Source organism: Mus caroli, chromosome 10, assembly GCF_900094665.2.
Source record: "Mus caroli chromosome 10, CAROLI_EIJ_v1.1, whole genome shotgun sequence".
Lineage (NCBI taxonomy): Eukaryota > Metazoa > Chordata > Mammalia > Rodentia > Muridae > Mus > Mus caroli.
Genome location: NC_034579.1, coordinates 71589428 through 71600873, shown reverse-complemented (window position 1 = coordinate 71600873; position 11446 = coordinate 71589428). Strand labels below are relative to the sequence as shown.

General features: G+C 50.5%; 1 protein-coding gene across 1 annotated transcript in view; it reads right to left on the bottom strand.

Moving 5' to 3' along the window:
• Itgb2 (integrin subunit beta 2) overlaps positions 1 to 11446 on the bottom strand; it is a 36655-nt gene that overhangs the window by 16740 nt on the left and 8469 nt on the right. Inside the window, exons 2-6 of the mRNA XM_021174344.1 lie at positions 7795 to 7855; positions 7343 to 7431; positions 3616 to 3796; positions 2529 to 2699; positions 985 to 1226 (exon numbers count right to left, since the gene is read on the bottom strand). Coding sequence (XP_021030003.1) covers positions 985 to 1226; positions 2529 to 2699; positions 3616 to 3796; positions 7343 to 7431; positions 7795 to 7852 — 741 coding nt within the window. The 5' untranslated portion in view covers positions 7853 to 7855. The remainder of the gene's footprint in view (positions 1 to 984; positions 1227 to 2528; positions 2700 to 3615; positions 3797 to 7342; positions 7432 to 7794; positions 7856 to 11446) is intronic.

Genomic DNA, 11446 nt, shown 5'->3' with positions numbered 1-11446 from the left:
TATATATATATATAGAGAGAGAGAGAGAGAGAGAGAGAGAGAGACAGAGAGAGAGAGAGACAGAGAGAGACAGAGAGAGACAGAGACAGAGAGAGAGAGAGAGAGAGAGAGAGAGAGACAGAGACATGGAAACAAACAGACACACACCCAGATACGACAGACAGACAGACAGACAGAGGAAGATAGAGCCCCAATCCAGTGCCAAGGAAGTGCCAAAGCCGTCAACTCCCAGCATGCCCTGCAGCAGTATGTGGTAAGAACAGAAACACTTCTGAATCTAAAGAGAGATGTCTTTGCAACCCTCTTCAGACCCGGAACTAGATTCCAGCAACACAGTCATGAAAGGAAAAGAGTATGGCCTTGTATGTTAAAATGCAAACACCTCCCAGCCACAAAAGAAGGGACCAAGGGACATCCACAGGAGAGCCAAGGGCCTGGAACCATTGAAGTAGCATACACTTGCTGCACCCATGTATCCTACCCTAGTCCAACACACATGTAGAGTGTGTGTGCCCACTGCGTGAACCCAGCAAAGTGAGAGAGCTGAGAGCCAGGCTGGGGTGGGATTGGCTTGCTGCAGTGACCACTTGATAAACACAATCTGGAGCCGACAGGCAGGATGTGAATGAGGTGACATGGGCCCCTGTTCCCTTGTCCCACAATAGTCCTCACACTCTTGATTTGAGAGGGAAAAGGCTTTAGGAACCAGAAGACCTGCTGCTGGGTAGCCTGGCTCACAGGAAAGCTATGAAGGCTGTCAGTTAGCACGGGCATGGGTGGGTGTTTTCAGGGCTCTTCCTTCTCTATGGCTGGGAGTGATATGGGCCACGGAGGCTGCTCTTCTGAGACCTGGGGTGACAGCATGGGACCAGATGGGGTGAGTGTCTGAAGAGACCCACCCACCAGAGCAAGAGGCCCCACGGCACTGGTGAAGGCCCTGAGTTTGAGGAAGTTGGGAAATCTGAACAGGGACAATGGCCTCACCGGACACGCAGCAACTTGCATTATGGCATCCAGCCCGCCCTCAGGGGCGTCCAGGTTTCCGGAAATCAGTTGCTTGCCGACCTCTGTCTGAAACTGGTTGGAGTTGTCGGTTAACTTGAGCACGTGCCGAAAGGCAAATGGGGGCTGGCAGGCCTTCTCCTTGTTGGGACATGGGTTCCTCAGCTTCTCAGGATGGGTGTTAACAAAAGGCAGCACCGTCTTGTCCACAAACGACCCAAAGCCTGAGGGGTACATGGTATGAGGCAGGGGGACAGCAGACAGAAGCAGACACCAGGACTGGGAAGACCTGGAGCCCAAGGGATATACAACAGAGGCTGGAGGGCACAGGGACAAGGCAGCAGGCAGGGCTCCAGGCATGACAGTGAGCCTTCCAGTGGGCTAAGGACCAAGCCTCAGTTTCCCAAACAAGGGAGAAAGCAAGATGATGTTTGTGTGAACATGATAGCTGAGCATGTGGTGCAAGCATGTGTGTAGCCATGTGTGGCTGAGTATATGTGAGGCCATGTACAAGCATGCATGTGCATGTGACAGAGTATGTATATGTATGGGGTTATGGGCAGGTGTGACCATGAGTGTGGGTGGGCATTCGAGTACCTGTATATATACATGTGGTCTTGTGTATGCAGGCATACAGGCACACAGGTGTGACTAGGCATTTGTACATGTGCTTGCTTGAACATGTGCAAATGTGCTTGTGTATGGGATCTTGGACATGTGTGAACATGAATGTACACACGTGAATGTATGAACACACAAGAATATATGGGAGCTGGAGAGATGGCTCAGCGGGTAAGAGCACTGACTGCTCTTTCAGAGGTTCTGAGTTCAATTCCCAGCAACCACATGGTGGCTCACAACCATCTGTCATGGGATTCAATGCCCTCTTCTTGTGTGTCTGAAGACAGCTACAGTGTACTCATATAAATGAAATTTAAAAGTCTTAAAAAAGAAGAAGAAGAATATATGAGTTTGCATCCAGTGTTCAAGTGTTCATGTGGGCACCCTTAAACATAGATGATGAGGCAGAGGGATGTTCTGGAGTGAGTAGGGGTACCCTCTTCCCTTGTCCCACATGCTTGATGGTATTGGTCAGTGTTGTAACACTCACCCTGCGACTCCTGCCCTGTGACCCCTGCCCAGTGGCCCTAGCCCTGTGATCCCTGCCCTACAACCTTTGCCCTGTGACTCCTGCCCTATGACCCCTGCCCAGTGGCCCTAGCCCTGTAGTTTACTCCCACTATTCTGTTAATGCATGGTTGCTGTGTTAAGGTAGATATACTTTTTAGTAATTAGCGTTGTAGGACTTTTGCCTTTTAAACATCAAAATATAAACTAGAGAGAGAGAGGTCTTAGCAGCCTGTGACCAAGGACAGCTCCTGGTAAGGATTCAGGATGAACTCTGGCCCCACGAACATTGTCTATGCAGCTCCCAGCTTCTGCCTCTGCGGATCCACCGTGCATGGAGGTGTGGGGTGGCAGGGAGTTCCCAAGGTTGAAAGGAGTGTGTGCACTGCAGGTCTCACCAATGCGGCCAGACTCAGTGATCTCGTTGAGGGCCTGCAGCAAGTCCCCGCCCAGCTTCTTGACGTTGTTGAGGTCATCAAGCATGGAGTAGGAGAGATCCATGAGGTAGTACAGATCAATGGGGTAGCCCTTGGCCCGCCGGAAAGTCACATTGAATGCGGCAGCCTGCCCTGCGTGTCAGAGGAAAACAAGGGACACTCTGAGCCTGGCTGGAGTCTTGGATCTCACCCAGTCCCCAGATTCCTATTGCCTCCCCCATTTCCTATGACCTGGAAGGGGTTGTGACCAGAACACAGGACAGGCAGGTCTGAACTCAGATAAGTAGGCTCACTCCAGGTACAAGAATGCCTGGATGGTGGAGGGTTTCTGTAAGGTGCAGATTAATGACTTGGAAGCCTAGACACCCAGATTATGGTGCTAGAAATAGTCAGGTGCCCCCACATTGGGTGCCATCTATTGTGGGGAAATATTAAAAAATGAACATGTCAATTCTCTGTGGCTACCTCCCCCCCCCCTCCCAGCATCTGGCTTGCTTGTTTGCTTGTCCAGGGAACCACTAGTTCCCTTTCTGCTATAATCCCCTGTAACCAGAGATTCCACACTCCAGTGGCCAAATAGAACCACCAACCTCGCAGTTGCATCTCACAACACCCAGTACTCTGGTAAAATCAGACTTTCTTTTTTTTGGCTTTTCGAAATAGGGTTTCTCTGTATAGCCCAGGCTGTCCTGGAACTCACTCTGTAGACCAGGCTGGCCTTGAACTCAGAAATCCATCTGCCTCTGCCTCCCAAGTGCTGGGATTAAAGGCATGTGCCACCACTGCCAAGCAAAATCAGACTCTTAATCTTAAAGTTAACCAATTAGATTTATGTATCAATAAAATCACAATTTACAAGATGCCAATAAAGAATTTCAGAGCCAGTTGATAATGATAAAGCTTTAACCCAATATTTCTAACCTTATGAAATCATAGCAACTTGTGGCTGGTAATTGCCATGTGGGTTCATGTCAACGGCCATGGTTCTTCTTCCTACCCTCTAGGATGTTCCACCCCCCTCCCCATTCCAACCAGGTTCCATACCTACCTGGTCGCAAGTAAAGTGTCACTTTTTGTGGAGATAGCTGCTTCCGTTGCCCCCGTTGATCGAACTCAGGATTAGCGATGCTCCTGGGGTCCATGATATCATCGGTTGGACAACCCTTCAGCAGCAGCTGTGCCCGTGTGTCACAGCGCAAGGAGTCAGGTTCTCCTGGTCCAGTGAAGTTCTAGAGGAGGGATCTGAGGTCAGGCAGAGGGCATAGGCTGGAATAGTGGGATCCAGCCCTGTTTCCTTCTTACCTGCCCTTGAAACTTCAGTTAGCCATCTCTGTGGGATGCAGTAGTCATCTAAGGAAGACCGGACTCCCAGAGAGTCTAGGTCTCCCTGAAAGCTCTGTGTTACCAAAAAGCATAGACTATATAGACCTTTCTCTATCATTTGGGCACTGACTTCATCAGCAAAGACATGGGGTCCTCTACCTCCAGCCAAAAGGCTAATCAGCATCCTTGAGTTTCAGTGTTGACCAGAACTCTTTAACCCTTTCTCAACAGAACCTTTGTTATGGGGAGAAGCCATCTCCCAAAGGTGATCAATCTCTTTAGGCTTATGTGACAGCTCTTGCTGAGATACAGGGAAGATCTAGGGGTCAAGTCTCTCCCGGTTCATAGGGAATCAAGTTGGTGAGGAGACTGGAGAGCCCAGGGCACCTCCATCTTGACCACCATCTCTCTTCAAAGGTCCCATGGATCTGACATGGAAGTATTTGGTTGTTCTTGGTCCTGAACTGGAACCCGTTGCATCCAAAGCAGGTCTGGCTCAACTGCAAGGTACTGGGAAGCACCAGGGACTGCCTGCTTGCTCGCAGAAAGTAAACCCAGAAGAACACCAACCCAGAAATGCAGTAGACATCACCTCCAGAGTCCCTCTGTTCTGCATTGGCCTTCAGAGCCCCGTGTTAAGTCCTCAAGGAACACAAGCAACCAGAGAGAACAGAGAGAAGAGAAGCTAACTGGTAATTAATCCATGCAGAACTAGCCATCTGGCTGTTCATTTCAGATGAGCCAAATGACTCAAGAGGAAGAGAGAAACGCCAGCTCATCCGAGAATGGCTCGTCCAAGGCTTGGACCACAGCCCTCAGTCACAGGATAGAGGTTACAACATCAGGCCTCTCTGCTCTGGAGCTCTGCCTATGGTGGGGGTGTTTGCTGGAGATGGAAGCCAGAAGCCTTGTGGGATGGAGAAGATGAGGAGAGTAGCACAGAATGCGAAGGCCTACAAGTTGGCATTTAGTCTAGGCTCCACCCCACAGTTACCTGGCAATAGCCAGGTGTGCCTGACTCACTATGAAGGAGGCTGCTTACTCCTTCCTCTCTCTGGCCCTTGCTCCTGCTTCTTAACCCATGCTCCATATGCTCATGGCTGACTTCTACTACTATTCATATTCTCTCTCTCTCTCTCTCTCTCTCTCTCTCTCTCTCTCTCTCTGCCCTTATCCACCTCTGCTCCCTTAAACCCCCTCCCCATGCCCTGAACAAACTTTATTCTATACTATACCATCGTGTGGCTGGTCCCTCAGGGGGAAGGGATGCCTCAGCCTGGGCCTGCAGAGGCACCCCCTTCTCACACCTGACTGTACATCCAGCAAACATACTCCTTTTTTCCCTATCGTTTTATAAAACACAATACTAGGAGTGGTCTTTAACTTTAACTCTTGGGCGAGGGGAGGGGAGGCCAGAGTACAGTCAGCCCAGCTAGTCAGTCTAGAGTAAGAAAAATTTGAGGACAAAACAAAATGACAAGAAAGCTCATATGAACGGCACCCAGAACACCAGAACAGCTTAGAGGGGTCCAGCGGCCAGATGTGGACAGGTTGAACATCAGATTGGAAAAATAATGGTTATAAACTACTGACCAAAATTAAGATTTCCAGATTTACCAATGGAGGTAGGAGTCTGGAGACACACACACACACACACACACACACGAGAGAGAGAGAGAGAGAGACAGAGAGAGAGAGACAGAGAGAGAGAGACAGAGACAGAGAGACAGAGAGAGACAGAGAGAGACAGAGACACACAGAGAGAGACAGAGAGAGAGACAGAGACAGAGAGAGACAGAGACAGAGAGAGACAGAGAGCCATTTAATAACCACTACATTGGTAATGGATCCTGCCTGAGTCTCCAGTAGACAGACTGCAAGGGCACAGATATAGTTTAGTGGAGACAGCCAGCTTGATAGGGCCTCACTGATGGCCTGTCACTCACTATAAGGTGACATAGGAAGTGAGGAGAAATCTGGAAGGTAGCACCTCCGGAAACACCACTAGCAGAGGGACATAGGGACCACATATGTCTCATGTGGGGCACAGAGGATGTCGTCACTGCCTGGTGTCCCCAGTGTACACTAGAGCTGAATCAGAGGACACAGTGGGATGGAGACACCAAGGGATATTCTACACTGGTGGCTCCTCTCACCCTAAAATGACAAGGACAGGAAGAGGAAGAAGGCTGGGAAGTTTCTGGAAGTAAGGTGTGTAAAGCAGCCTCCTGTGTGACCTGAGACTACTCCAGTGAGGAAAAATGTGAAAATCTGGCACATTGGGTTGGGCCTGTTGGGTTGATATGTCCAATCTCCCGAGCTTGATAACAGGTTCAAACTCAGCACCTGTGAAAACACACACACACACACACACACACACACACACACACACACACACACACAATATGATGGTCAGGGTTGACTATCAACCTGACAGGATCAGAAATCACTCTGCCTCTGGGCACACTGGTGAGGAATCTTACTGATTAGGCTCACTGAATCGGGAAGAGCGCCCCTGTGTGGGCACACTGGTAAGTAATTGATTAGGTTCACTGAACCCAGAAGAGCTTCCCCGTGGTTTAGGTGGGTTTAGGTTCTGGACCGAATGGTGTTAAGCAAAGCAGTCGAACATGAACATTCAGCACTTTGCTTCGTGGCTGTGGATAAGAAGTAACCAGCTGCCCACACCCCAGCCGCCTTGACTTCCCCCACCATGACAGACTGTAGTGAACCCCGCCTTCCTTAAGTTGCTCTCGTCAGGGTATTTTTACGATAGCAACAGAAAAGTAACTAAGACAGTACAGTTTTTTATCAAAACACATTTACTGGGTTTTGTAAGCTAATAACCTCATTCTCAAATACCTATGGAGAAAGATGCACAGGGGCTGGCTGGCTGTAGCTTCCGCCAGGAAAGATTAGGTAACTGAGAAGAAAGAGTAATGCGTGTGCTTTCTTGTATGGTCAGCAGCTTGGGGACCCCGGGAGAAGGCTGGGATAAGCTTTAGTCCCGGACTGGAGAGAGATGGCTCAGCTGTTAAGAGCACTGACTGCTCTCCCGAAAGTTCTGAGTTCAAATCCCAGCAACCACAAGGTGGCTCATGACCAATCCTATCCGTAATGAGATTTAGTCCCAAGGGAGGAGCCTTCTATAGGAGGAGGGGCAAGCTGTCCCGAGGACTGTGATTCAAAGATGAAGAGTCTCCGCCATGCCTGACCGGGGGCCTTCGCCTCCCCCTGCTCTTGACTTATATCGTGAAATGTGACTGTCCCTCCCTATGTACCCGGGGTCAACTTGGGTTATCATGGTATATTTCATATACCATAGCCATTTCTGCTATGTACTAAGGAGGTCCTCCTAGTGACCCTGGCTTCAGAGAAGCAAAGGTTCCTACCCAGGCCAGTGGGAAGGAAGGGCAGCTTAGACTCTGTCAGGTGACCCACACAACTCTTACCAGCTTCTGGCACCAGGAACAGCCAGGCCCCGACTGGATACAGTCCCGGCAATTGCTGACTTTGTACTTGGTGCATTCCTGGGACACAGCTGGGGAGACAGACAGGACTGAATGAGGGCCCCACATCCACCCCGACTATCTTCATGAATGAGTGGGGTGCAAAGGTGGATGGGGCACTGGGGAGGGTACAGGCTAGTGCCTGTGGCCTTACTGGGGTCTGGGAAGGGCTCTGAGTCACCCCAATGGAATTCAAAGCAAAGCTCTAGAGGTCAGACCCCGCCTCCTGTTACAAGGCAACCAAAGCCATCATCCATGCCTGAGACTCTACTCCCAAAGGCTGGTCCTTCCTCAACCACCTGGGGACGTATGCACAAGGGGACATGCCCAAGGAGATGTGAGGTGGGCCCACTGTCAAGGAATGTCACATGTAGGGGCAGCTCCACAGAACTCACCAGATCCCAGGAAGAACAGTCCAGCTAGGGCAAGCAGCAGTGAGTGTGGGCCCAGCATGTCCTGTGGAGAGAAGGACCAGGTGACTCCAGGCTGATCACCTGAGGAGTGAGTTCCTCCTTGCTGGTCTGCTGCCACAGGGTATGAAAATCAGCCAGGGCCAGCACAGATGTTACCCAGCTACCTCAGGGAGGGATATGGGGGCCTGAATACTGACTGGCTCAGGTGGTCAAGTACCTGGAAGAACAGGCAGCCAGCCTCTGTATGGATTCCACAGGTATGCACATACATATAGGGAGTTGGGGGAAGGGATAGATAGATAGATAGATAGATAGATAGGTAGATAGATAGATGGATAAATGTGATAGAGATAGATAGATAGACAGGCAGACAAACAGGCAGAATACAGAGAGACAGACAAATAGACAGACAGACAGACATGCCACACAGGCAGGCCCATTTCTATCCCACAAGTGCATTGGCCTGCACTGCCCAGGGCTATGGCACCTGTACATTCAAAGACCACAGTAAGCTTAGACCCCCAGACCTGGTTGACCCAGACAGCAGAACTGGGCCCAGGCAAAGTCATGAACTTGGAGTTCTTGTCGGGGCAGGACTGAGCTGGCTCACAGAGACTGCAAGTCTCTGGTTGTCTCAGGCACTCTTTGAAGCACCAATTTTATTCTTGCTCTGGAGGAGCTACAGCTGGGGACATTGGAGTTCCTGTCCCAGACAGGGGACAATAGGCTTCCTGGAGCTCACTCAAAGCCTGGACTACCCTACTGCTGGCCACCTGCTGCCTTGTTTCCATAGCTCCTGCACCATGTCTTGCTTACAATCAATGGCATTGCCAGCTTTGAAATAATGGGAAGTTGGGGGTAGGGGCTAGCTGGGTCTGGGCATGCTGAGAGGCCTGGGTTGTGACCTTCTTCCTTACAGCTGGGCACTGGTAAGTACGGATTCTCTCAGATCCTTGCTGCCACCCTCCTTCCCCGGAAGTAGCCAGAGTGGCCAGCACTCAGCCCACAGAGGCCTAGAATATTCTGGGTGGGGTGCCCCCTGGGTCTGACTTCCTATGACATGAGAAACTGTGGCAGGCAGGCAGAAAGAGATGCCAGCACCAGAGGCCGTGTTGACAGAAACAAAATCAACATACTTCCCCAAGCCATGACCAGCTCCTCTGCAGGGCAGGGCTGAGCTACCACATAGGCTGAGTGGAGATGGGGACTGGGGTGTCAGGCCACTGCTTTCAGGATGACTCTTAGTGCCGTGTTGTGGCCTCAGAGTACTGGTGGCCCCTGACACCATCTTTGCTTCCTGAAGCCCAACGTCCACACTGAGGCTCTGTGGTAGATGTGACACCATTCTAGGGCCACCCCAACCTGTGGGTATGGGCCCCATGTAGCCTCATTTCTGACCCTTCTAAAAGTGGCCTGTGACCTCAGAAGGATAACCTCTAGAGCCCAGAGATTTTGTTTACTTTATTTTATATTTTAGTTTTTCTGAGACAAAATTTCCCTGTATAGCTCTCACTGTTGTGGAACTCGCTCTGTAGGCCAGGCTGGCCTCAAACTTACAGAGCTCCACTTGCCTCTGCCTCTGGAGCGCTGGGATTAAAGGCGTGTGCACCACGCCCATCAAGGGCCCAGAGGTTTTAAATGAAGCCCACTCCTCTTCCCCACTTAAGGGAAGACAGGAGGCTGGTGAGATGGCTCAGTGGGTAAGAGCACCCGACTGCTCTTCCCAAGGTCCAGAGTTCAAATCCCAGCAACCACATGGTGGCTCACAACCATCCGTAACGAGATCTGGCGCCCTCTTCTGGAGTGTCTGAAGACAGCTACAGTGTACTTACATATAATAAATAAATAAATCTTTTTTTAAAAAAAAGGGAAGACAGGATGTCCTCCCCAGCTTTCTGAATTAACAGACTCCATAGCAAGGCAGGGTGGAGGATTTGGGCCACTGGAACCCATCTTAGCTCTGACTGTCTCTATATCTCCCTGTCCCAGGGCACCCAGCTCAAGCTGAAGCCACTGTTCTTGGTCCCACTTCTGTATCCTCATCCCAGAGCTCTTTGCCACACCAGTAGGGTGACACCAACTTGCTTGGCTGACCTGGGGGCCTGGCTCAGGTCTCTGAGATCTGCATGCTGGCATTGCAAATCCAGTCAGGAACAGCCCCCTTTCTGAGGCTGCTGTGGGGGGAGAGTGGAGAGAGCCCTTCCGGGTCACAGGCACGGTGCTTCTGGGAAAGACCCCCCCCCCCAAACAGCCATGAAAGTCAGTATTTAAACGCAGTTCTCCAAATGGGGAAACAGAAGCTCCAAGCAGCATCAGGATAGAGGGCTGGGTGTCATATTATATATACCTATGTGCATGAGCATGCAAGCACACACACACACGCGCACACACACACACACACACACACACACACACACACGAGTTCAACTTGGTTACAAGATCAACCCACAGACCACACTTCCCTGACCTTGAAACATCATCAGAAATGGTGGCCAGGGTAGCCACCTCCTGCTCCTTGACCAGGGTGTAGAGTGGGTCTAGCTCCACCTGGGCCCACTGTGTCCCACAGAGGACCCCAGACAATGATAGTGGCCTGAGCTTGGCAGGTGGATGGATAAAGGTCAAGGTCCAGGAGCTAAAAGGAGTCTGGGCCTGAGCTCCTTGGCAGCTAGCTCCCGTCTCTGTGGGAGTCAGCACAAGGAAAGGTCTGCCTGGCCAGTTCTGGGGCCTTGAGCGAAACCAGCATCATAGAACCCCAAGAGAGCAAAGCCGGTCTAGTTCTTTCTGCCTCCATTTCCTCTGTGTAACTGGAGCAGATCACGGGTGTTGCGGGCTAGGACCATCCACGGCTTTCCCTGAAGCCCTGAAGTATGGAGAAAAAACACATAGTCTCTTGTCTAGAGCCTGGAATATGCTTATCAGGGCTGGCAACAGTCTGGGGGCCTTGGGGAGCTCTGGCTTCATCCCAAGAAGTCAACTCCTGTCACTCTAAAGCTATGGGCATCAGCAGCAAGGTCTGCTGTGTGCTCTCAGTCTCCGATGTCCTTGAGATATCCCATTTTCCCCTGGTACAACATTGCTTGATTAGCTTCTCATGGCTTAGTCCCATTATATGATAGGTTTGTTGTTGTTGTTGTTGTTGTTGTTTTCAGACACTGTCCTACTTCTCCCTTAAAAACTGTATATAAGGGCTGGAGAGATGGCTCAGCAATTAAAAGTACTGACTGCTCTTCCGAAGGTCCTGAGTTCAAATTCCAGCAACCACATGGTGGCTCACAACCATCCGTTATCTGACACTCTCTTCTGACACTCTCTTCTGGTGTGTCTGAAGACAGCTACAGTGTACCTACATACAATAATAAAATACATTTTTGGGCTAGAGTGAGCGGGGCTGGAGCAAGCAGAGGTCCTGAATTCAATTCCCAACAATCACATGATGGTTTACAACAATCTGTACAGCTACAGTGTACTCATATACATCAAACAAACAAACAAATAAGTCTTTAAAATAAACTGTATGTAAGATGTTCTTCTTCGGGCTGGTGAGATGGCTCAGTGGGTAAGAGCACCCGACTGCTCTTCCGAAGGTCAGGAGTTCAAATCCCAGCAACCACATGGTGGCTCACAACCATCC